The sequence below is a fragment of the Hippocampus guttulatus genome, chromosome 8, assembly GCF_054856545.1.
Source record: "Hippocampus guttulatus isolate MCC_2025c chromosome 8, RoL_Hgut_1.0, whole genome shotgun sequence".
Taxonomy (NCBI): Eukaryota; Metazoa; Chordata; class Actinopteri; order Syngnathiformes; family Syngnathidae; genus Hippocampus; species Hippocampus guttulatus.
In genome coordinates this window covers 19,026,627-19,053,098 of record NC_141268.1, presented here as the reverse complement: position 1 = coordinate 19,053,098, position 26,472 = coordinate 19,026,627, and the positions used below count along the sequence as shown (strand labels likewise).

Genomic DNA, 26,472 nt, shown 5'->3' with positions numbered 1-26,472 from the left:
CTGATTTACGGAGTTCAAATTCAGGTTCACCGCCCGAAATGTGTCGATTTCCTGCCCCGGCTTCGTGTACGCAAATGAACCCGTAGAAAGGCCCCCAGGCTCTCCGCGCGGCAGATGTGCCACAATACTTCCAAGAGCCAGCGGATGTCGCTGCAGTGTACAGAGCAGCTCTGGAGAGGAGACGGTTGGACAGCAGAGGGCCTGGTTTGGGAGAACGCCGCTCGTTTCCCATTCTTCCTCATACACAGACACACAACATGGCGGTCTAGAGTGGTCGCCCGACGCGCCCGAGCGGACTAACAGTTGGGATTAAGCCCCCAAATATGACCGGAAGATACACTTTGAAGCGGCGATACGTGAGGGCGGATTGATCCGGATTGCGATTCGTTTTCTTGGATTTAGCACGTCAAGTGACAGCCAAGTGTTGGCGGCGTGTCCCAGATCTCGCCTCCCTCCTCTGATATCACCAGGTCCCCCACCCCGCCGTCCCTCTCGGCTCCAGGGGTGTGGAGACAGGGGCCGGGCCGTGGCCGACAGCGTGGACCAGCAAGCGGGCCCACATTCCTATTTTCTTTGGCCTTTTCTCCCTTCAGAGCTTCCTCTGGGCGTTACTGGAGTCTTGGTGAGTTTTGTTGTTTGGGTTGTTCCAAACCTAAATCACACATGTTCCACTGTCGGTACCATCGTGTTTCCTCTTGCTTTGTCACCCTTAGCGTTTACTTTTTCACAGGTACCCTACTTTGAAACTTGAGCAATGGGGAGACTTGCCATGTTCGTGTTTGGAAAAATCTAGAGACCTTAAGTTGTACAAGCTCTTTGTTACTACTCGACGAGTAGCTCGGAGGCAGGGAGGGAAATATTAGTGAAAGGGAGGGGGGGCTATGTGGAAAGAAAGGTCCACTGATGATTTTAGAAGCAGAAGTGATTTGTGCTGGAACCACAACAGTGAGTTGAGAGAGATCTAGTTTTGTCTCGCTGGTGAGTCCACTTTATTGGGTCGCCACTGTGTTTATTTGCATGTTCGGAGAGGGTGCGAGTGAAGATAGTTGAGTGGGAGCGGGCGGGGGGTGGCTTTTACACAAGAGCAACAAACAGGAATAAGATCACCCCAACATTAGCATATTAGCTCTGTCACATCGCAGCGTCCACGAGGGCACCTGAAATCCCCCTTCAGAACTTCCTCCGAGGTTTTCCTCCCTCTTGTCTTCCAAGATACATCTGTCCCCCTCTCGTCCAGTGTAAGAGTGCACACTATTTTAAAGTTCTTCTTTTCTAATGCCACTGTTATTTGCTTGTTAGTTCTAAGTGTTGCTCACACTTGTAAATGTAAATGCCATAGGGTCATATTTTGACCGCTTCCAAGTCTTGTTAAAAGTGATGCATGATCAGGAGTGAGGGTGTGGAAGAACCTGGACTGAACAACTGACAAACACAGATTGCAATGTCTACTAAACTTGACTCATCACATCTGGATACATACTCTGAGAAGCAGCACATATCCCCCATACCTCAGGAAGCTTTTCCAATAAATCCTGTGATTTTGACACTGTACAACACTCTTAACAAGGGAGTGAAAGAGTGCAGTCCTTTTCCACATGGTTTCCCTCACTACTTTGCGGTTCGTTTATTGCGGCTTCACTCTGTCACGAGGTTTTCATTTATGACCATTACTTCATCTATTGTGGGTTTTCTTGCTAGTTTTCTGCCTTCTAAAGTCGGACCAGTCAAAAAAATATAGACTACACACGAGAGAACGAAGAATCATGCGCTTATTAAATACGTTTAAAGTTTTTCTTTTTAGTTTAAAATGACTTACCTGAACCAGAATTCCGTGTCTTATTACAGCGGAAGGTACAATCCTAGTGGGTAATGCACCTTTTGGGGTCGTAAATCCATGTTGTGCAAACCAAAACTTAGTTTCGTTGATGATCATTTTTCCTCTTGCTTTTCTTTTTTGACTTCTTCATCTTCTTCTTTGTCTTCTAAATGGAAGACGAAGAACTTCAGACGGAAGTACAAAAATTTACAGCGCCAGTATTTATTCTTCATTTTGCATTTTTAAAGTTACATTTATTAAGTGTGACAAGTGTTTGGAAGGGTTAAAACCAAGCGGGGGTTGTAATGGTGTGTTATATAAATACAGTTGAGTTGAGTTTAAAAAAAAACTAAACTTCTATTGCATGAAAATTCACTTATCGGAGGAATCATGGAGCGTACAGTATCAACTGCGAAAAGTGAACGAATACTGGCGTGAGTGTGTGTGTGTGGGAGTGCGAAGTGCAAAATTCTTCTTCCCTAAACAGCCTGCAATGACAAATTTTCTCCCCTCCACCCCCCCATCCCATTTGTTAGGTTTGAGTATGCGCACCTACATCACAATGCCATATGTAGAACCATCTGTGCGCATGATGTCAGGGCGCTTCATTGTATTAACTGCGAAGTGTGCCAGCACCATCTCCATTTTGCTGTCCATACCTTTTTTTTTTCAAGCTATTTATAGACAATATGTTATTTCTGTCTTGTACATCTCCAGTGACCCTCACACCATACTTTTCACTGTTGGCCTAGATTGTGGATAAACTTCAGTATCGAATGGACACCGAAAGTATACCTTGGCGCACTGCTCGGAATTGACTTTTTTGGGTGGGACAAGAACTGTATTTTTATTTCCGCTTGTAGGCGTGCAGAGTTTTCCATGGAGGGGCACTGTGCTCCTGCCCCAGACGAGACAAATACAGCTCCATCCAGATAATTCTGAAGCTTTGTGGGACGTTGATTTTTAGCTGTATGTAATTTGTTGGTGGATCCGGTGATTTCGCTGTGCATTGCAGGGAATTAAAATAATGTCCATGTTTCGGTGTAGTCGCCGTGGCTTAATTTGGTATTAAGTCTCAAAAGTGACACCAAACCAAGTGGATGTCGAGGATGTGAATTATCAGTTGTGTTGAAGACCCTTACGAGTTAAATGCCGTGTTCTGAACCATTAGCGTCCTTGAAACTTATCGGCAACCACGAGTCAGGATCCAAATCGAATCGCTGTAAAAACGAATCGTTCCACCCCTAATGGCAGTGCATCCTGAAGCTACGGACCCTTTCTAATGTTGATTTGGCAATCCAAGGATTAAATAAAACTGTATAGAACTCCATTATGTCTGCAGCATGTCTAACGATGTGATGACAGTATGGAAATACATTGCTGTTGTGATTTGTGAAACTAAACTTGGGCTTCCTTTTTGAGCTGTCGTTAAATCGCATCGGGGATTCCACAGTAGAGGACAAACTGTGGTTGTCTCTTCACCAGTTTGGAGAAGAAAAAAAGAAGTCTGAAGCGTGTATCAAGTGAAGAGGCTTTCTGTGTAGCAGCACCAAAAAAAAATAAAAATGAGAGCGTTAAGTGGATTTTGAGAATGTACCGTCATCCGCTGCCATGTTGTCATGCCTGAGATGTCTGTTCGTCTTGCCTTGGCCTCTTATCTTTTGAGAGGAAAAGGAGGAGACAAGTGTGGTGGGATAGTCTGAGATATGAGTTTGCGGTTTAATTCCCTATTGTGAAAGAACTCCAATGAATGATTTTCTTTTTGAAGAATAGGAAACGGTACAATTAGCGCTTGCAGCACCTTCTTAAATGGTATTCGTTCATGGGTTCCACATAAATATTTGTTTGGTTCAAAAAGTAATACATGTCCTTTTGATAAAACTGAAAGAACTGAACCAAAGGGAGAGGAAAACATACAATATATCATTCAGTTGTATTTATATCCATTCGAGGATGCAAAGTACTTCCATACTACAGTATACATTCACATGTCACATATTAAGATGGTGGACATGACATTTTTGTCCTTCTATTGATTGTATTCCCTGAAAAATATGGATTTTGTGAGTGGAAAAAGGTTTTTGATAAGCCCACTCATACTTGATTTGTTCCAATTTCCGATCACAGATAATCAACCAACATGAAGTTAAAAGCTCGCATGGCTTCGTCACCTTGTAGACGCGTTTGTTTCATCTTACACACGAGGAGCAAAATGCACTTCAAGGCGATAATCTTCAAATTCCAATCATTTCAAATAAAGCTACTCAAATCACTTTTATTGCTTACCCCACCTCCCTTTTCGGATCAATAACATTAATAGTAGTTCACTGGAGAACATTTATTACATGATGTTGGGAATCGATAGCTAATGTATTACCGGTAGTTGAATTCAGACTCAAGTGACACAAAATAGTGACCGGGCTTGTCATTGAGTCTTTTGGCTCCACACAACGCTTGAGGGTCACTGTGGCTTCTGTGGGGAGGTTTTGCTTTGCACCTCCTCATCCGTTCCCCACAATGAAGTCGACGTCGAGCAAAGCCACTCACTCACTCATTACTTCAACTTACTCCAGTGAATTTTATGATCCCCCGGAGCCCGATGCCAGCCAATCATGAATTTAGGCTTCATCACAGGCACAAAAAAAAAAAGGCCACCCATGCTGGTGAAATTAGCCCAAATAGCAGCCCTGTGCTTCTCCTCGCCTCCCGAACAAGCCACCAGCTGATGAATGAAAGCCAGCAAAAACACAAACCACACCGGCGTGGAGTCGTATCCCTCAGCCAGGGAAGTCCAGAGGATTGCGGCTGTTGTATGTGGCACCGGGGACAAAATCTGTGGTCTGTTTCAAAGAAAGCGTCGGGAGCGGCCCTGAGTTAGGCTCACTTCTGCCTCCCGTGAAGAGAGGCATTCACAGTATTCCTGCTGGCCCAGACACCCCTCCCTCCTACTCTCAAGACATAGAAAGTGTTTTAATATGCAATGAATGGACAGAGACAAGCCACCATTTTCTTTTTCTGCAACCACCAGTTGAACAGAATGCCTTGCAAAAAGCCAGAGGGAAGGATTTTGCCGCGCGGAGGCTAATGTTAAAAACATTGCGAAAGTTAAAAACATCGCAGTTGTGTGTAAACACTGAAAAAGTAGTTCTTTGTCAAACATCCATCCATTTTCCGATCCGCTTATCCTCACAATGGTCGCGGGGCATTCTGGAGCCTATCCCAGTTGTCTTGGGGCAATAGGCGGGGGACACCCTGAACCGGTTGCCAGCCAATCGCAGGGCACACACAGACAAACAACCATTTTATTAATCTATCAATTTTATGCCAAAGTCCACTGAAATGACAAGATTTGACAGAGTTGGAGAACCATATGAAATGAATACCGAGCTCGCCTTTGCTTGTCCCGGTGGTGTCAATTGGGACTTGTTTTATATTGTACCTAAATGGGTTCTTTTCACTCCAAGAATGAAATGGCATGTGAACAGTTCGGCCCTTTCACTGTTGCGTGATTTCACTCCTATGAGGTCTGCACTTGGCCGCAGGCAGCGAAGCAGCTGTCTTCATTAGTTGGTTGTGGGCGGACTCGCTTCACTTGGATACGAGGTATCAGGTTCTGCACAGCAGTGTCGACTGTTGCGCAGGAAACAGTGTTCAAATCTTAACATTTTTGTCACGATATATGCAAAAAGACAGTATTTTCCCCACGTTATACGCCTTTTACTGCACAGAGTAAAAAAAATGATGATCATAACACATCAGTGAAAACTTTGCCATACTGTTTCCAACACCCCTTTAAATGGCACACTTGCAATTACATTTTTTACAGTGTCCCTTTAACGTTCTGCCTAACGTCGCCACCAATAGAGCATAATTAAGACTTTTAAAATGATGTACTTTTACAATCACTGCCATGGGGTTTTATTATCCGGTTAACTTACAGAAAGTTGGTTGTATTTGAAAAATCAATATGATTGGCTTAGTTGTTTATTCAGTTCAAAACAATGCGCTTAATATCAACAGTAAGGTTGGAGGCAGTCGATATGTTGTTAAAATTTAAGTTGTCCTTCGCCATGTTGTTGGTCGATAGAGATGGACCAAAAATTGGGTCATCGAAAATGGACGAAAAGCGCATTTTCGATTTTTGGGCAAAATACCTTTATCGCAAAGGCAGTTAAAGGTCTGTATTTATCGTAAATGTTTGAAGAGGAGTGCTGAAAAGATCTTCATAGACTGAAAATAATTTAGTACTGAATTTTTGAGATATAGCATTAGACACTTTCCCCATTTGAGTCGTCTGGATTTTGGGGCGGAAGGGCGGGGCTAAAAACAAGCTACCGTACGGACGTGGTCTTTCTGGCATGCCAACTGTAGAAGTCCTGAGCTGCCTCATTCCATCAGTGGCTCTTCGGCGCAATCGCGAGTTACTTTTGTAATATTCACAGGAAAACTATGCTAACAAGTGCATCTTCCTTGAAGCGTTATTAGTGAGTGGTCAAATGCTTCGATAATCCTTTCGATTAGGTTACTCGTACCACAGCAGCAAATAACGATTGTTGTCATCATAGATTAAATTGCGTGTTTATAACATGGCACAAAAATAGCCGTATTTATGTTTTTAACACCCAATTTGTTCTCTACCCACTTAGGCGATAATATTCCATTTAAAGCATCCGATTTGTGCAGGATGTTGTGCCCCGTCTTTGGCTCACCCAGTGCTCAAGTATCTGTAAACAAGCAGATGGACTGGATTATTCCAGGGTCAAAATCATGAGATTAGGGCCGCGGATTATCACAGCTCTGTCAGAGAGGCCGTCGTCTCAATTGGGATCCAGGATTACAGTTTGTATGCCCTTCCACCCAGCGGTAGTCGTGCTTTCTCCAAATCCTTGTGGCCGTCAGTCACCCCCCACCTTGGCTGCAAGTATCTTAAATAGTGGATCAACCAGTTTCCCAAAGGAAATATTAAAGTGACAACAATGCTTATTTTCCTTGTTGTTTGGTGGGTAAATGACCAATATTTGTTTGCTGAGTTGACGTCCTGAATACAAATATTTGCACGGCAGTCAAGCCACAACATGCCTAAGAGCCGAGCAGCAGCATGTCAGTCTCTGCCGACAATGATTTTGTCAATTTTTTTCCCTGAAAAGGGGATCAACTTTGAGTAACAGGTAACTGTTGAGTCTCCGGTATCGGTTGTATATAAGAATGTAACATTTAACAAGTATGTACTGGAAAATACATGCTTCAATTTTGTTTGAAGAAAAGATAAGGAAAGTAAATGTGTGCTATAATATTTTAGTCAAAGGAATGTGTTGTCATGAATGAAAAAGCTTTATTTTAAAAGTAATGAGAAGTTACACCGTCAGATTGTTTTATTTATTTATTTATTTTAAGAATTGTTGCCAGCTGACTCGGATTCAAATCAGTTTGTGAGGTGCAGAGGGATTCTCATTCCAAGCTGCCAAGCTTTTGGTCTAGTCGCGTAACTTGTAAAATTTTTAATTGATGCTCATGAGTGCATACAATCAAGACTGACTACATGTGATGTTCCTTATCTTGACAAAGAGCAAGTTGATGTGTAAAAGGTGGAATCGATTCTCTGCGTAACACTTTGTCCTCCCTTGTGTTCCAGAAAACTGCTGTGCGAATGAGTGACTGAGCTCAACTTCGTTTTTTTCAGGTAAACACAGGCTAATCATGGATTCATTTTGAACAACAAAAACATGATAAAGCATAAGTATATATATTCAGAATCATACACCATGTCAATAAAGTATTTTATTATGTGCGGTTCATCACAAAACACTGCATGATATGATTTTATATATTTTTTCCCCCCTAAAAATGTTCATGATCAAAATTATTCACTTTTTTTTTTTAATGTTCTTGATATAGGGCAGAATGGGTGCGTGTCCCTTGCTCCTGTTGCTAGGTCTCGCCCTCAGGGTCTCAACCCAAGATCATGTCCTGGTCACAAGTAAGAGTGTTTGTACAGATACAGTACATTTAAATTTTTATAAAGTAGTGTAACAATTACAGCGGTACCTCTACTTATGAAATTAATTGGTTCCGGAAGAAATTTCTTAACTAGAAAATTTTGTATGTAGAGACGCATTTTCCATGTCACTGCCCTAATCTGTACCAAACCACCTATCTATTTATTTATCTGCCCATATTGACACATACGGTAGAGGTCCCTCTTAGCCAATGGGTTGCCGGGATAATGCTCGGTAATAGCCAATGGCAGAGCAGCTATATGTATCTTGCGTTCAGGAAACTCGGAGCTGCGACTTGCAACCCATACTGTATTTTTACCTTTCGTATCTTGAATTTTTTTTTTTTTAATTAGAGGCAATGTTTTCCTGTTGAGGCGTTTCGTAACTTGAAAATTTCGTATGAAGAGACGTTCGAAAGTAGAGGTACCACTGTATCGGAAAAGTATGTGTTGTGTCATGTTTTTTATTTTATTTTTTTAATCAGGGTCCTTAAAATGTGTGTATTTCTAATGATGACCTTTCAGGATTAAATATCAACATACACACATTGTCTCCATAACTAATGATTACTGGAGCTCAGTTAGGGACCTTCTCTACCTCTTTTTCTTTGTCTTATTGCTATGCTGCATCTCTTGTAGTAGACTTAAGGGCTGCCTGGTATGTTGCAGCACAATATGGTACTAGACTGAAGGTGCGTAAGACTTGACTGTAAAAAAAAAAAAAATCATAGAATAAAAAAAATTACATAAAAATCTGCGAGGTGCAAATGATTAACCACGATATAGCTGGGAAACACTGGAATCCCACAGTCAGTAAAAGATGACTTGGTAAAGTAGGTCTTAAATCAGCCGGGCAGACATCTTAAGAGGATAGACTGTATCTGAAACATGGTATTAACTTCTTAGAATTTAGAGAAAGCCACTTTAATGTGCTTAACTTACTATCCCATTATTCTCTAGGTGCTCCAAATAATTCTCCAAAATCAACCCAACCCCCCACGGCACCTGTCATCAACATCACAGTCGCGCCCACACTACCCCCCACAGTCCCACCCGCAACACTGCCCCTCGAAGCCACCCCAACGACAATCACTACAGCGACAACAACAATAGCAAGCCCGGCTGGTGCCGAGGATGTCCTAGTTGAAGGTCCCAATGCCACTATAAGGTTGGCGCCAATTCCTCCTCCCCAACCTCAAACTCCAACTCATGGTCCTTTGCCAGCGCCCAGCCCAGAGACTCCCGCTCCTACCACCTCGGTGGGAGGTGAGAATGGGACCACACCGCCCATTCCAGACACCCCTACTCCCGAAACATATATTGACGACGATGACATGACCATGGAGACAGAGACCACTACAGACCATGACATGGATTACACCCCAGATGGTAGCCCGCATGGTGAGTACGAGCGCCTTACTCGTTTCCTTGTTTCACGCCCTTCCTGTTTGAGCAGTGTCTCAAATAACAGTAGTCCTCACATGGTGACGATCAACAGCACAAAAACGCCCTCAAAGCTCTAACCCGACAGATTTCTCAATGTGTACCGATATGTCCCTTGGGGATCTTGGGTCAGATGCTGTCGAAAATCCCGTTCTTCGGATGAACTGATTTTCATCTTTGACCTTGGCTCCCTTATCCCGTTGCTACTATCAGGCAACATTGCAAAAATCAATAAGGTCTTCACCGTATTTTCTAAAAACTGAAATGCACTGGAAGTCCAGAGAGTAGCTGTAAAAAAAATAAATTAATTTTAAAAAGTTTTAGGGTCGTTCCATGCCAAAATCACCCACTGGGTTTGACCAAGCAGATTTGGATTTTAATGAATCCCCAATGATCTGCCCAATCGTTATTATTATTATTATTAGTAGTAGTATTACTAGTAGTAGTAGTAGTACTAATGTTGTTGTTGAATATCATTGATTATCACTCACTGGGCACTTTGTGCCAAACAAAAACATTTACATCACTGAAGTCGTTTTAGAGAGCATGTGAAAATTACATTTCAAGGTCAAATTATTGGTCAAAAGGTCAAGTTACTAATATATGCAACCGTCTCCCCTATGCTTGCAGATTTGGGATCTTTTTTGAATTCCCTTTCCAATAATACCTGTTTTGTGAAGATTGATCCAATAGATATAAGGGTTCAAAGGAATGTGGTCACGCCCCATTTTGCAGACAATTTCGACGGGCCGAAGCTCCCAAACCCTTGCTCTCGTTGACGTAAAAATGTAAGATTTAGTGTTGTGCGATTACTATCAACAAGGACATCACGTTTCATGAAACTCAAAATCTGCTAGGTTCAGCCCAGTGGGTGATTTGGCTAATTAGCTTCTCATCTGACTCAGCTCTAATGTGTTGCGTTCTTTGTGATCAAGCCATGATACGAGAGGAAAGCCAAATATTGTGATGCAGTCTGTTTCCTATGTGGAGTTTAAATATTCTCCAAATAGTCTGGGGACCCTCACTGGTTAATTAAAGACCCTATTCTGTCGACAGATGTGAATGGGAATATGAGTGGTTGTTTGCCGAAAAGTACTCAGCGGTTGGCTGCCGACCAGTCCGGCCGGGGTCTATTCCACCTCTCCCCCTCAAAATTGATGCATGGATCTTTCTGGCCTTCAAAAGTCATACAGGAAGATATGCATCAACAGATTCTGTGTCCGGCATCGAGAGTATATCTCGGTAGACCAGAGGTCCACGGAGAAGCAAGATAATACTCTGTTTTTTCATGTGACTGATGAGGAAGTGACTCATTTTTCTCCAGTGGAAAAGCATTTCACTGTGATGTGGGCTTTGCCCGCATAACGCGGTATTCATGGATGAGTAGAAGACGTTGCTATGCTCAAATTAGCTGTCATTGTCCCAAGTGATTCAGACATCACGTGTGTCAGCATGTGCATTTCTATCAAATAGTTCCTCATTATGTCCCACTATATTCCAGGGGCCTATGCTGGCTGGCTACAATTTCATTTTGTCATCCGCAGTTGCCATATCTGCAAGTGAAGGCAGCGTGTTTCTCACCTATTGCGCTGAATAATACATATGGTTACTTGGACCAAAAAATAAAAAATAAAATTGCTGCTGAGCCACAAAATGATTTTTCTTAGTGTCTTTATGGAGGCTGTCAAAGAAGCCGCCAGAGAAAAGCCAAGCAAGCTTTCTGGTCAAGAGGCGACCTTTAATATTTTAGCTCTTCCGCTTTTAGACATTGTAACAGTTCTGGAAATATCCTGCCGTGACAGGCCTCCATTTAACCAATCATCCATAAGAAGATCCATCCACGTTCCATCGGAACTACTGAGCTGCTGTTGAAACGACGCTTCTTTCCTCACACGAGAATTCCTGGCATTTAAGTTTGCCGGCTGACTCTCAACTGTAGCAACCAAAATACTTGCTACTTTTACCAATGTTGATTTGCGGCTCTCGCTTTATGGCACGTCAACTTTGTGATCACTTTTGAGTTCATCGGCGTTTCATAACTTCTCCCATTGTCACCCTCGGGCTGTCTGAGAGCCTTTTGTGGAATACTCGCAGAGCCCATTAAATGCCCGAAGGCTGTGTCAGGTCCGCATGATGCTCGCAGCCTGCTGTGCTCTTCTTTTCCTCAGTGTGCACATTGTCAGAGGGGGGAACGCTGAAAAGAGCTGGGAATTGTGCGTGAAAACGTTACACGGCCGGGTCAAATGGTCCATTCTCTGACGCGCGTCGAGTCCGAAGAGCTTTCTTGAATATTGAGTGGACAATTTTGTCTATGCATTGTCAGCACTCCCATACATTTGTCTAGAGAATTCTCTCTTCTTTTGTTGTGGCTTAATGTGTCTTACAGAGCGGCCGGTATGCAAACAGCAGTCAGTGTTTTCTTTTATACGACCTCCCGTTGTCGGTCGGGCAAAACTCATGTCCTTTTGTGTTCACTGTTGCGGTGAAAAGGTTATACGGAACATAATGAGTGTGAGCTAACTTGCGCGTGTCATGGGGATGTATGCATCGTGGTCAGCAACCGTAAGTTCAAAACAAAATGTTAACTTGCTCCGCAAAATAAACTGCTTTGGTAATGTTGAGTTGTACGTGACCACCCCTATCGTTGCCCTTTCACAAGGCAGTTCAGTGCGGAGGGAAAATGATTCTCATACATCCAACATGCAGAGATCATTTAACATTTATGATGTGAATAATTCATGCGGAATTACTGCAAACATCCTAAATGTTTCATTACTTGAGACAGTCATTGTCTGTCTGCCATCACGTCGCTTGTGACTGGTCACAGAGGCGTGGAGTTGACACATTTTTTAAGTGCAATTTATCTGCTCCGAGAGACACCATGTTGCACTTGAGTTGGGTTGTTTTGTTTTTTTCTTGAGAAAGCTAATTAAATATTAACACAGATAACCATTACAGAAAGGAACAATCTAGAAATCAGTGTTTGGCTCTCTTGTTTCTTGTATCGGCACACTTACGCTAAGTGACATATTATGCTGGAGAGAATAATGTACCGGTAATGAAAATGAGTAAAAACAATCATTTATAACTCAAACTGTACGTTGAATTTTCACCGTACATATTTAACTGGAACGCCAGAAACACCGTACTCTCCTCGTTCTGTATTATTTCAAAGCCAGCCGGCGGCTGCTTGTCTCAACGTTGTCCAGTGTTTGGAAATCGTTTTACTTTTGGGGGTGTCAAATTGATTTTCATGGAGGGTCACATCAGAATACAAAATGTGAAGCTAATTAACATGAACAGTCGAATATTGTCGTGGCCAATGTGAAGCGCACTCATTGACCTCGACAAGAAAGGGACTTTGCGGTAATTTATGTTGTACTATTCAGGCTGATTTAATTTCCTTTTAGCAAACAGGTTTGTTTGTTGGTTACAAAGCACAATACCGCACTGATTGGAATTCAATCAACTCTTGTTTTGCTTCCATGTAACATTTAGCACAGTCTTAAGCGTATTTGGTACGCTCGCGATACTGCCATACGATCACACTGAATGGAAGCTTCTTTTTTTTCTCTCCCCAAGACAACAACCCCTCTGATGACATGCCAATCATAGCGGTGATGGTGGCCCTTTCTTCCTTGTTGGTTATTATCTTCATCATCATCATCCTCTACATGCTCAGGTTTGTGAAATGCAAAAGATTCTCTCGTCTGAGACCTCTTGTGGCGGTCTGAAGTGCTGCTGTCGCCATGGCAATTGCTGTTGGTCAACAAGACATGACTGTGCAATGAGTTGGTCTCACTTGACGTGTGCGTCACCGTTTTGTTTTTGTTGACTGACAGGTTTAAAAAATACAAGCAGGCGGGAAGCCACTCCAACTCCTTCCGATTGACTAACGGAAGATCAGATGATACAGGTGAAGCAATTCATTGTCCGTCTGCATGATGCTTGACGGACTGTCTATCACCCGATGTGACGACACACTTACCGGGTCTTCTTTTGTGGTGGTGGAATATCAGCTAATATGTATGCTGGCTTGATCCATCTTATTAGCCCGCATTGCTTCGGGTAACATTTGATTGATCGGGATCCCTGAACTGATAACATTTCATCGACTGTTGGCAGAAGGCTTTTGTTCTCTGCCAACACTTAACCAGTGTTGAGTCACACCGCCTTCTGGTGGTGTTCACAAAATCAAGCAGTACAAACTAAACGAGGCTTTGTGTATCTCATCCTAAAGACAAACCTGTTGTCTCTCTCCACCTGTGTCATTTGACCCTTTTCTTCCCTCGTCTCCTTCACTTGTGTCTCCTTGGCTTCCTACCCGGCGTTGCAGAACTCCAGAGTGTGCCGCTATTGGCCCGTTCACCCAGCACAAACAGGAAGTACCCACCCCTTCCTGTCGACAAGCTTGAGGAAGAAATGAATCGTCGCATGGCTGATGACAACAAGTTATTCAGGGAGGAGTTTAATGTACGACCAATCACCCCCCCCCTCCCCCCACCCCAACACACATCCCATCCAAACACCTGTAGTGTACATTTTGCCTCGCTTCTACTATCTCACACAAATACATTTTCCTGTGTTCAGGCTCTTCCAGTCTGCCCCATTCAGGCAACATGCGACGCCGCATCCAAGGAGGAGAATAAAGAAAAGAACAGATATGTCAACATCCTGCCATGTAAGCAAACCACTGAACTCGGCGACACCGTCCGTCCCTTTGACATAAGTGGGAAGTGTTGTAAGACGTTTGTCAAAACTTTTCTCTTTTCTTAGATGATCACTCCAGGGTGCATCTTTCATCTCTGGAAGGCGTTCCAGACTCTGACTTCATCAATGCCTCCTTTATAAACGTTTGTACTGCAATAGTAATCACTTCATATCACAAAAATTGCATTTGTTGTGCTTTGACTGTAAAATAATGACCCCCTTTCTCCCCACTTTGTTGTCCGCGTCATCTCTTGCCTACTTTTTATGCAGGGTTACCAGGAGAAGAATAAGTTTGTTGCAGCTCAAGGTAACATATCACTAAAACAACATTTATAGTGACACATGAGGGCATCCAACTCTTTGCTAATTCCTTTGTTCCTCTCAGGACCGAAGGAGGAAACAGTAAATGACTATTGGCGGATGATCTGGGAGCAGAACACGGCCACCATAGTGATGGTGACCAATCTGAAGGAGAGGAAAGAGGTAGCGGAGCAATTTCAAGTTTGTCAATCCTCAAGTGCCAAGTGTCATATTTTAGTGACTTCTACGTGCATCCTTGCTGTATAATATTTGCAGTCCATTATTTTTAACATGTGGCGCGCGACAAATTATTACTTTTTTTTTTATGTGTCCTGTAATTTAGGGTTTTGTTTTTTTTTTTACATGAAGTTCGGTTCGTTCCCCAAGGACCCTTGACACTTTTGTATATGCTGCAATATGCATTTGTATGTCTGTGTTTTAGTGTAAGTGTGCCCAGTACTGGCCGGACCAGGGCTGTTGGACATACGGGAACATCCGCGTTTCTGTGGAAGACACGATGGTCCTCGTAGATTACACCATCCGCAAGTTTTGCATCCAACAGGTAAGAGTGAGGAACTCCGGAACTAGCATATCTGAGGTTGACGGATGTCGTACTGATCGGTGAAGTGAATTTAGGATACTGACTCGCTCTGGTTTGATTGTGTCTCAGGTTGGGGATGTATCGGGCAAAAAGCCTCAAAGGCTTGTCACTCAGTTCCACTTCACCAGCTGGCCGGATTTCGGCGTTCCCTTCACCCCCATTGGTATGCTGAAGTTTCTCAAGAAAGTCAAAACGTACAACCCTCAGTACGCCGGACCCATTGTGGTCCACTGTAGGTAAGTATCGGACGAATGGAGTTGTCTCTGTTGGCGTGCTGTACAACTCACAAGAGCGACCTCTTGTGTTTTCACTTCTGTGGTAGTGCGGGAGTAGGACGAACGGGTACATTCATTGTGATCGATGCCATGTTGGACATGATGAACACCGAGAGGAAGGTGGACGTGTTCGGCTTTGTCACCAGGATCAGAGCCCAGCGTTGTCAGATGGTCCAGACTGATGTAAGACACATTCTGGAGCAAAATAACATCACTACTTTAACTGCATCTTCAGTGTGCGCGCAATTGCAGTATCGTTTTGATTATGTGCATATTGACAACTCTTACTCTCGTTCTTTCAACTCACAGATGCAGTACGTGTTCATCTTCCAAGCGTTGTTAGAGCACTATTTGTACGGCGACACAGAGCTGGAGGTGACCTCTCTGGAGTCCCACCTGGCTAAACTGTACGCCCCTTCACCAGGAGCTGGCTGCAGTGGTTTGGAGGCTGAATTCAAGGTTGTTTTCATCAAAAGATGACAGACATCTCTCTCTCGAGCTAGTTAGCATAATTTAAATCAAACGCGTTCCCCGATGACTTTTAGAAACTGACATCCATCAAGATCCAAAATGACAAGATGAGAACAGGCAATCTGCCTGCTAACATGAAGAAGAACAGAGTGCTACAGATCATTCCATGTGAGGGAAGCAGAATGCTTCGCGCCTTGTTAGTGCGGTCGGCACCGATGGCCGCTCAACCCAAAGTTGTGTATTCCTCTTTTCATAGACGAGTTCAACCGAGTGATCATTCCAGTCAAACGAGGGGAGGAGAACACGGACTACGTCAACGCGTCTTTCATTGATGTCAGTTCAAAAGCTGCTTCCTGCTCGCCGCTTTCTCGCTCGGTTTTGATTCCATTCAAACGGCTCTCTCCATCACTCACTTTTTGCAGGGCTACCGGCAGAAAGACTCGTACATGGCAAGCCAAGGCCCTCTGCAGCACACCATTGAGGACTTCTGGAGGATGATCTGGGAATGGAGAAGCTGCTCAATAGTCATGCTCACTGAGCTGGAGGAGAGAGGGCAGGTTTGTGGAACTGCGCAATGTGGACTATTCACGATGGCCGCCGTATCTATCGGACGTAATAATAACCGAAATACTCCCGTAGGAGATTTTGATGGCGTGATTGCTTCGCTGTTTTGCTCCTGCAGGAAAAGTGTGCTCAGTATTGGCCCAGTGATGGCGTCGTGGTCTACGGTGACATCTCCATTGAACTTAAAAGGGAGGAAGAGAGTGAGAGCTACACAGTGCGTGACCTCCTGGTTACCAACAACAGGGTAAATAAAAATGTAAAAAAATTGAACTAAAATGTTCCACCCACACTGATCGTCCACCTGTGTGTCCCAACCTTTGTTGCAACCACGTTGCATATTATGCAATCGAAAAATCTCACGGCACGACACCAAACAAAAATACCACAAACCAGAGAGAGAGACTGAAATGATGATGAATTTCTCTCACAATTGTACTTAATGTGAACTCAGGAGGCGTTTAGTTGAATACAAAGCTATTATTCTGTTGTATGAATTGCAACTGGGTACAGTAGACGCAAGTTAATTGTACATGTTGCCATCTAGTGGTAGAGCAGTGAACTTGTTCTGCCTGTCACTCACTGCTGGCAAAGACAATTGAACAAAGACATATTTTTTTCTTATTTCAAACATAAAATAAAAACATACTGTTAATATAAGGACACTAAGTGATTGCGATTTACTAACGTAAAGTAAGGGATATTCAGATTTTGGGTGAAATTTCAGAATGACCCTAAAATGCACTATAACCTTTATGGGTGAACCTAATTTGACCTTCTCTAAACTTTTGAATGCACATGTTCATCTCTTCAATGTCTTTTTTTTTTTTTGCACATCTTGTCCTCTAACAAAGAACTAAAGAGCAAAGTGTTTGCTCCATAAGTCGACCAATACATTTCCTCGTTCAATTAAAGTTTTTTTTTTTTTAAGAGTCCTATTCATCATGCTGTTCACATTTCATCATGGGACCAAGAAGACACCAAATAACTGAGAAACAGTACCTCATTGCAAGCTTTAAAACAGGATATGCTCAGAGGGAAGTGGCCACTGATAAAGTTATGCAAAGAGTACAAAAGTACAAAACTTAAGAGAAAGTTCAAGATGTTGCAATTTAGTGCATTTTCACTTCATCCTTCAATTTCACCCGTGACTCAGCATCCCCAAATTTTTGTCTTGTTTGTTTACCAACTGGCGGCCCGGTAGTCCAGTGGTTAGCACATCGACTTTACAGTGCAGATTCCAGCTCCGGCCTCCCTGTGTGGAGTTTGCATGTTCTCCCCAGGCCTGCGTGGGTTTTCTCCGGGTGCTCCGGTTTCCTCCCACGTTCCAAAAACATGCATGGCAGGCTGATTGAACGCTCTTAAATTGTCCCTAGGCGTGAGTGTGAGCATGCATGGTTGTTCGTCTCTGTGTGCCCTGCGATTAGCTGGCAACCGGTTCAGGGTGTCCCCCGCCTACTGCCCGAAGACGGCTGGGATAGGCTCCAGCACCCCCCGCGACCCTAGTGAGGATTCAGCGGTTCGGAAAATGGATGGATGTTTACCAACTGCGGCAGCACCACTCCATCTATCCTACCAATAATCTTAACGACTGCAAATAATCTTTTTTTTCTCACTTTCCTTTCATCCTTGCAGGAGAACAAAGCGCGAGCAGTGCGTCAGTTTCATTTCCACGGATGGCCAGAAGTGGGCATCCCCACTGACGGTAAAGGCATGATCAATATAATAGCTGCAGTGCAGAAGCAGCAACAACAGTCCGGCAACCATCCAATCACAGTACACTGCAGGTAAGAGCCACTGGACCCAAATGGCTTTTGCCAGATAATTTTTGTGCAACCAGCGGCACGTTGACAATTTGTGGTACAGTGTTGTATTTTCCTGTCTACGCTAGTGCTTGCCACCACACTTAAGTGTACAGCGGATCCTGCATATTCCTGGTTCGGCATTCACAAGTTCACGCATTAGCTTTTTTTTTTGCCCATCCTTCTGTTATACGGAAACTCACCTATTCACGGTTTTCTGTAACATGTCATAAAATAGATTTTTTTTTTTTTTAATATCACCAGTATATACTGTCTGGTGTTTATTGAATCATACCGTCTCCTTAGACGAGACAGAAACAGTTATTGTCTGCCTTAACCACGCCAAAAAAAAAAAAAAGGTCATTCTGGGAGTCCACTTAACCAAAGTTAGTCGCAGAAGTTAGTTTTTCACAGTCAGCCATGGTCCCCGTCTCCTGTGAATGTGGAGTTCCACTGTGTTTGGATATGCATTAGTTATTGTGTCACAATAATTTGAATCGCCACCAAGCCACTCATGATGCCAGAATTGCCTCCCATTTTACAACAAAAGTACGCTGTGACTGTAGGGGTCCTTGCTGATACACCAACCAGTCCAAAGTCAGTATATTGTGGGAAAGCCCAAGAGACACTCACCGTGCAGTCGCTTCTTCTCCTTGGAAATACTTGATATTGAATTGGCCTTCATGCATGCTTTCATTGTATGTGAACATGCTTCCTTTTCCCGTTATGTGTACAGTGCTGGTGCGGGCCGGACAGGGACATTCTGTGCATTGAGCACGGTCCTGGAGAGGGTGAAGGCAGAAGGCATTCTGGATGTGTTCCAAACAGTCAAGAGCCTCAGATTGCAGAGGCCCCACATGGTGCAGACACTGGTGAGCAGGCATTATATTGCTTCATTATATTATCATTATTATTTTTACCCACAAGGTGTCTGCATCTTTTTGTCGTCTTTTTACATTGCTTTTATTGTACCAGTTATTCTAATCAAGTGATAGTCCATCTGACTTGAGGATGCATTTTCATATCATGTATGTTTGTATATATTTTACTTGCTATTATGGTGATGAGTCAGAAAAACAACCTTACCGATTAGCTTTTTTGTGTGTGTGTGTGTGTGTGTGTGTGTGTGTGTGTGTGTGTGTGTGTGTGTGTGTGTGTGTGTGTGTGTGTGTGTGTGTGTGTGTGTGTGTGTGTGTGTGTGCTCAGGCCAAACTGTAAACATTCCTTTGCCACCATCTTGTGGCGTCTTGGTGTCAAAGAACTTTGTTCAAGGGTTGAGTTTCATTTCAATAGAAGTCGTGCTTTGCTCCCATTTCGAGGCACTGCTAGGAAACCATGAGGGGAGGGGGGGGGGGCTCAATTCTTGATCGATGATAATATCATTGACTCATTAATGATGCAGAACAGAGAAAAGAATTTCCCATCGCTGAGACTGATGTGATATTTTCTACCCCGCTTTCCAGGAGCAGTACGAGTTCTGCTACAAAGTCGTCCAGGAGTATATTGATGCCTTTTCTGACTATGCCAATTTCAAATAGAGACCCACCATTGGATGGATGGCTCCACATCATACTAACACCACCACGTGCATGCCCCAGAACACACACGAAACATGACTGTGCAGAAAGCTGCATACCTCCGGCCGCAGGATTGTTTTCCTTTTCGGTGACACATCACTTATTGTTTGGTTCTGTGGATGGGACAAACTGCCTGCTGGAAAAGGGAACCAAGATTTCAGTCTGGATGGGAGGGCAGTGCAATTTGGACAGAGAGGAAAGGACATGCCTTCTTGAGTATTTTGTAACATTTTGTTGATACAGGCCCTAAATTGCTTACATACACATATTTACTGTGTTGCATCGTTTAACTTCTACTTTTGGACACAGTTTTAAGTTTGGCTGCATTTTTGGGTGGCACCTGTAAAGTATTTTATTGCTATATATATATATATATATATATATATATAAATCTATCTAAATATAAAACTAATGCTTTGGAGATTTATGTTTTTTTTTTAACTCATTAAGGACTGAAAAAATGTAAACGCTTCTGATTTGCCAGAGCCACGCTGTAGTATCGTGCGGTGACAAAGGCTTAAAGCCAAACTCTGAGACTTTGATATATGACACAGGCGGATCGATTTGTTCTCACAGAATTAGTTAAGATCAATTTCAAGTCAAATGCACATTGGCATCGGCAGCCTGGTGCAATTTTTGGAATAATTGTTTGCATTTATAACGCATAATGGTGCAGGGGTCACGGAGTCTTTTGTGTGCAGACAGCCAAAGGTTGTCTGTCACTTGCTTCTGCAGCTAAGGGTCCAATCATATTAAGGCACTTGAGAAAAAAAATCTTAAAGACCTCTGCTGAACTATGGCAATTTATGGCAACACCCACACACAAAATGTTAATTTATTCAGTCTACTATTCCACAAACATTTGCAGGATCATGTTTGGAAGAATTTGCACGGAACCCTGACCTCAAACCATCAATACATTTTGGGAATAAATGGATCTGCCCTAGTCTTTCCAGGAGAATGTCAATTGTTTTTGCCTGTAAAAGAGAGCCCAACTCTGTCGAGTATTTTCTTCCTTTTTTTTTTTTTTTTTTCATTTCTGTATGGTCAGCTGTCCCAATTCTTTTGCCCACGCATGTCAGATAAAAGCGGCGCACGCATACAGCAGTATTTCCTCAAACGTCGTGTTGAGCCTTTCTTGCTTTTCCTTTGAGCCTTTTTTGATCTCTGCCAGACATCCCAACGCTGTAGTGTCGCGAGTAAAAAGAATGTCCATTCATTCCCACCGTGAACACCGATGTTGAAGAATGTCGCTTTTTATTTGAATGCTGTTTTGAACAAAAATGGGGTTTTCCTTCAATAGTTTTCTTTTTTTAATTGTTTTTAAATTTTGTGTGCCATGCTGTGTTTACACGTTTCGGTGTGACTTTAGTGGCTGTTCTCCACCACACACACTTGAACTCTGACTACCATTACAGATGAGGTTATCCCCCTCTTGATGATAGTGATGAAAATGAATGATGTCAGTTAAGGGGGTGAGGCATGGGGGGTGTTCAAGGCAACCATAATCTTTGCTGGAACAAACCCAGGAAATGAAGCTCATCCTCACACACACACACACACACACACACACACACACACACACTGGAAAACCAAAACAAAAAAAGACAATATCCACATTTTTGACTTGCAAGCCAGTTTGGATCAGCACCTGCCACATTACAAGTCATAATCTATTTTTCCCCCCCACTGGGCGATTGCAGAAAATGTGGAGAAAATACCAATGTTAATAGAACTCAAGAAATTGCCGGCGCATACTAAAATTGTACAGACTGCTCTTTTCACTTTTTTTTTTTTTGGTCACAGAAATCAATAGTTTTGTGTCATTATAACACACAGACGGCATTGAAAACATAATGTCAAAATCTTCCTCGGCGTTTAACAAGCTATTGAGATGTTTAATGATGACCCAATCTCAGAAGAGATTCACACGTGAACATAATTTGCACCACACTGATGTGACCCTTATGTACCAAATAATGACAAGTACATTCAGCAATTTTCGTGGTGAGCCGGGAAGCAGTTGGAGATGTCGATTATCTCATGCACTATTTGCACCAGAAGAAAAAAAAACAACAATGAAATAAAGACCCACATGATGATGAAAATTGTGGGGATTCAAATCCCTTTTTTTTAGTCTGTAAGCCTTCTATTCATCCTCTGTAGGGATTTCAAGTAGCAAATGTATGACCATCCACTGAAATTGTAATATTTGTGCATTGTGCTATTTGCACATAACCTGTTCGCGACATTTCTTTCTTTCCATTTGTCACTTTTGTACAAGAATTGGACACGTATCTGATTGTCAGTTTACGCTTCATCTTCATGGTCATTGGTGGTGTTTGAATCATGAGACACTTCTCCACATGACACTGTGCCAACTCATGTAAACCACCGTTTTGCTTCAACAAAAGTGCCTCCTATTAATTTTCCCCCAAGAAATATTACTGCCGATATGCGGTGAGGTCTAAAATGGTTTGCTTTCTAGTTACAGACGCAAAATGCGGAGGATGCTTTTGAGAAAGATGGAACCAAAGCAAAATCAAGTCGTCTTTTCATTGACGCGCCATCAATTTTCATAGACGTGCTAACGTGTCACTTGCTGATTGAAGTGGAAAGTGTATATCGGGAAATGACCCAACATTTGCAAAATAAGTCATTCGTTTGCCCCCCACCCCGTGCGCAGCGGCTACAACAGCACAGAGGGAAACCATTTTATGGTTGCAAAAAAAAACTTTGTCTTCTCTCCACCTAAATGTCGCCTTGATGTCTCCAATTGCACTCACTCGTCCCTTTTCCTCGCTGACGTTTACCTTGGACCATCATCGAACTGTTGTTCCGGGTTGAATGATTTCCCAACTTTGTACATAATGTAAGGTTATTTATATTTCATTCCTGTCTGCTGCCTTTATTTTATTTCTCCCCCACCCACCTTTTGCTTTTTTCAGAAAAAAAAAGCTGTATATTGAATTGTAATGGGACCATTTTGAAATGTATTGGATGTTTTGTTTGCAATTTTTAATTGGTATCATTGTCATAAGGTAATCCAACTTTTTATTTTGCCCATGTTGGTTTCTAGTGTTTTGTTATTCAACATTTGAATATATGTGTATATAATTATATATACGGGGGGAAAAAGATATATAATTATATAATGCCAGATGGCCTTTCTAAGCAAGATACTGTTCCAAACTAATAAAGTGCTTGAGATTTTTTTTTCCTTCTCAGTCTGTATCTACGATGCTTTTTTGAAGTCAAGAACAACAACCTGATGCTCAGTCAAAGCTTACAACGCAGTGAGGACCGGCGGCATGGTAGGCCCAAAATAATTGTCACTCATTCTTGTCCGCTTTCAAGTATCAAGTACAACTTTATTGTCAAATGTATACAGCGCAGATGAAATTTCTTCCCTCTCAAGACAACATACAACAAGAGGAGCCGCTGCGGGTGCCCGCGCCGCCATCAAAAGAAAAGTTAACATAAAATGACAAAATTATAGATCACACAGTCCTCTTGTGTGGTCTTGAAGGGTCTTCAACTGATGTTTAATCCTTCAAATTCCCATCAGATATATTTGAGCTTTTACACTTCTCCATTATTTGTTTTCCTGAGAAGTCCCATTTTAAAAATATTTTTCATCTTTCTCAATACAGGCATAGTCGGTGTTCTAAACTGTCAGCATAAGAACTACTCAAGTCGAGAATATTTTTTAAAATATTACTTATTGCATATTTTTTAATTTCCTTAGACTTTGTGTCATTTCCTGAACCCCGTTCAGCAAATATAACTTTTCCCTATTTGCCCCAGTTATGATCAATTGTGGACTATAACTTTTTTTTGTTCAATGTTGTGTGAAAAGGGCGGCCCGGTAGTCCAGTGGTTAGCACGTCGACTTCACAGTGCAGAGGTACCGGGTTCAATTCCAGCTCCGGCCTCCCTGTGTGGAGTTTGCATGTTCTCCCCGGGCCTGCGTGGGTTTTCTCCGGGTACTCCGGTTTCCTCCCACATTCCAAAAACATGCATGGCAGGCTGATTGAACTCTCTAGAATTGTCCCTAGGTGTGAATGTGAGCGTGGATGGTTGTTTGTCTCTGTGTGCCCTGCGATTGGCTGGCAACCGATTCAGGGTGTCCCCCGCCTACTGCCCGAAGACAGCTGGGATAGGCTCCAGCATCCCCCGCGACCCTAGTGAGGATTCAGCGGTTCGGAAAATGGATGGATGGATGTTGTGTGAAAATACATCACAAAGGACGCCGTGACCCGATAAGAGTTACAAGCAATGACTTCAATGCAATATGCATTGACTCTTTTTAGCGTAGTAAGTGGCACAACTCCAGCCAATCAAAAGCTCAAGTTAAGAAAATTAAATCTGAAATCAAACTCCAGCGTAACAAATCCTATCGGCGGAGCGGGTGACTTTTGACTTTGATACCTGGCACCATCATTTCATTTCCACATTTGTACAGGAAATCTAATCGAAAAGGGAAATTGTCTGTGGCCTGGCTAGCAGTCGACCATGTTTGTTCCTCTGCCGTCCGCCTTCCGATATTGGCCTGGCAAAAGTAAGGTTCAAGGCTTGAGTCATCAAGATCAAATCCAAAAGAGAGGGATTGCTTCGGAGTATGCTCTAAAATCTTTAGGTCTTATCAAAAATAGATGTGGACACATTCGTGTTTGGAATGGTACTAAATTAGGAGGAAAAGGGCCATTTGAAATGACGTTAAAAAAAAATTACATCTTGAAAGCACGGTTTTCGTAGTAATTGTTACATGATTTTTTTTTCCTTGTAGAGGGGTGATTCATACGTAAACACCTCAGCCCCGGTGGGTGTCACTGCTGTTTGCAGATGATAATTGGAATTATCCAGGTCCGCTTCACCTTGTGCCCCCCCACAGATGTTAATTTCTCCGCTTGGGAGGGAAGGAGCATTGGTGTCAATAAGGGCGGGACGAACATTAATGTGGTGGTGGGTGATGGAATATAGGCTACGTATATATAGTACGTGAAACGCATCTGTTCAGGAAAAGCTCTGTGAAATTACTGAGTAACAGAAAGTTGAGTCCGACACCTTTGGAGGCGCCTTCAGGCAAGATCAAGTCAGAGTTAAGACAAGCAGATTTAGGAGGTAAGGCTGTGATATTTGGACAATATTTTATTCATCGGCCTATTTTATGGTGTGAACGTAATGTAACATGTCTAGAAGCAAGCAAATCGATAGCCTCATACAGCATAATTGCCCATGTGCCAATGTTTTCAGAAAAAAAAACAAATTCAAGATGAGTCCAGATGCTTTGTTTTCAAACCTTTATGGATTAAGAAAAACTGAGATTTGGGGGAGCGCATTTGTATTTTGTTTATTTATTTCTTGGTATTGTGGCAGCGTGTTCAAAAGACTTGAGCAATGATGCTATTTGGTCGGACATAATAACAACTTTTTGAAATGAGAGCACCCTCAGTAAAAGGTCAAGGAAACGGCTGTCAAAGTTGGAATTCCAAAGAAAGAAATTACGTCTGATCCTCGTGTTACGAGAGCAAAGCATGTAAGCGGCATTCTTTCATCCGATCAATCTCAATACGTTTTTGCAATTTCGTGAATTGCTGTGTCGCAATGATTGGATTTCTGTCACTCATCTCGAAATTGGCCCTCGAGAAGCGAAAGTTCGACATATCAGCATTGTATGAAATAATTTATATCGTTTCTTTCAATATATTTTGTAGTGAATCGTACCTTTCTCAATGATTGTCATTCTTTTTCTTCACCATTATCATGGCATAAATTATTGGGTTCTTCTGTCTTTTAATGGGGCGTGTGGCATTCCATCGGAATTATGTTTCGGTTCCTTGTCCTGTGATGGGCTACTTTGCATCAAATCTGCAAAAAATATATTGTTAGTCCTCCCAACGCTGCTGTAGCTCCATTCCCACAGTATGAATTAATACCAGTATTATTGGCATTTTTCATTCAACCGACGTGACTCCTATCCATCTTTGCTCCTAGGTAAATAAAAGCTATCATGAGTGTATCTCGGCTGGTTTTACTGCTTGGACTGCTTCTTTGTATTGAAGCTCAGCTGTCCAACGCCCAGCACTGGTCTCATGGTTGGTATCCTGGAGGCAAGAGGGACCTGGACTCTTTTGGCACATCAGAGGTCAGGCACAGTGGTTGTGTGTACCCACCAAATTTTTGTGAGTGCGTGTGATGGACCTATTTTGTATATATGAACCTAACATCTAATTTTCAGATTTCAGAGGAGATCAAACTATGTGAGAGGGCGGATTGCAGTTATTTGAGACCACCCCGGAGGGGTATTCTAAAGGGCATTATTGTGAGTGGAAACGGCCAGTTCACTGGATTCAATGCAAATGATTTCATTTTAAGAAATGGAAAAATTAATCAGGGCATTAATGCTTTTAATTATGAGTCTATTGTGCTGTAACTCACAAAAATGGCTCTCTTTACAGTTGGATGTCTTAACCAGAGAACTCCAGAAGAAAAAGTGACAGCTTGTAGCAACCTGACTCTCCTCTTCTTTGTAATAATTTTGAATTCATTTAACGCAATGTGGGCTGTTGGCTTCAGCGGAAAGATTTCTGGCATTCAGTGATCAGTTAACCTGTGTTCAAAACATGCCTTGAAATAAAGAGTTTATTTTGATATTATATGTCTTCTTCAATTTGCGTCCGCTGCAAGGTCACAGAAGGTGATTGGTTAATTTGCTCTACATGTACGGTTTCAAGAAACGCCGTGTGAACGCTTATTTAACCTAGATTTTTGCATTCATTGGTCATAAAATGTGATATGAGCCTCATTTAAGTAACAGCAATTAAACAAAATGACATGGGGTTTTTTAACGCAACATGTACAAATCATAACATAGGGTGGAAAAAAATGTCAACCTTTGTATTTAATAGATGGTTGAGC

General features: G+C 42.5%; 2 protein-coding genes across 3 annotated transcripts; both read left to right on the top strand.

Annotated features, from left to right (window-relative positions):
* Positions 1-200: 200 nt before the first annotated feature.
* On the top strand, positions 201-22,766 carry ptpra (protein tyrosine phosphatase receptor type A). Its single transcript, XM_086117228.1, has 22 exons — positions 201-622; positions 7,449-7,496; positions 7,712-7,793; positions 8,772-9,212; positions 12,837-12,936; positions 13,097-13,170; positions 13,591-13,727; positions 13,845-13,935; positions 14,031-14,107; positions 14,235-14,271; positions 14,350-14,447; positions 14,707-14,826; positions 14,935-15,101; positions 15,188-15,323; positions 15,450-15,599; positions 15,686-15,779; positions 15,868-15,944; positions 16,034-16,168; positions 16,294-16,419; positions 17,808-17,959; positions 18,711-18,846; positions 19,438-22,766. The coding sequence occupies exons 3-22, from the start codon at positions 7,718-7,720 to the stop codon at positions 19,510-19,512; spliced, it is 2,499 nt and encodes an 832-aa protein (XP_085973354.1). The 5' UTR covers positions 201-622; positions 7,449-7,496; positions 7,712-7,717; the 3' UTR covers positions 19,513-22,766.
* A 662-nt stretch (positions 22,767-23,428) lies between these two features.
* gnrh2 (gonadotropin-releasing hormone 2) lies at positions 23,429-26,205 on the top strand. Of its 2 annotated transcripts, XM_086117230.1 has the most exons (4): positions 23,429-24,675; positions 25,549-25,699; positions 25,793-25,876; positions 26,013-26,205. In XM_086117230.1, exons 2-4 carry the CDS (start codon positions 25,565-25,567, stop codon positions 26,049-26,051), a joined length of 258 nt encoding a protein of 85 aa, XP_085973356.1. In that variant the 5' UTR covers positions 23,429-24,675; positions 25,549-25,564; the 3' UTR covers positions 26,052-26,205. The 2 variants fall into 2 exon arrangements, with proteins under 2 accessions (XP_085973356.1, XP_085973355.1); XM_086117229.1 differs by having other exon boundaries at positions 23,429-25,699.
* The last annotated feature ends 267 nt before the right edge of the window (positions 26,206-26,472 follow it).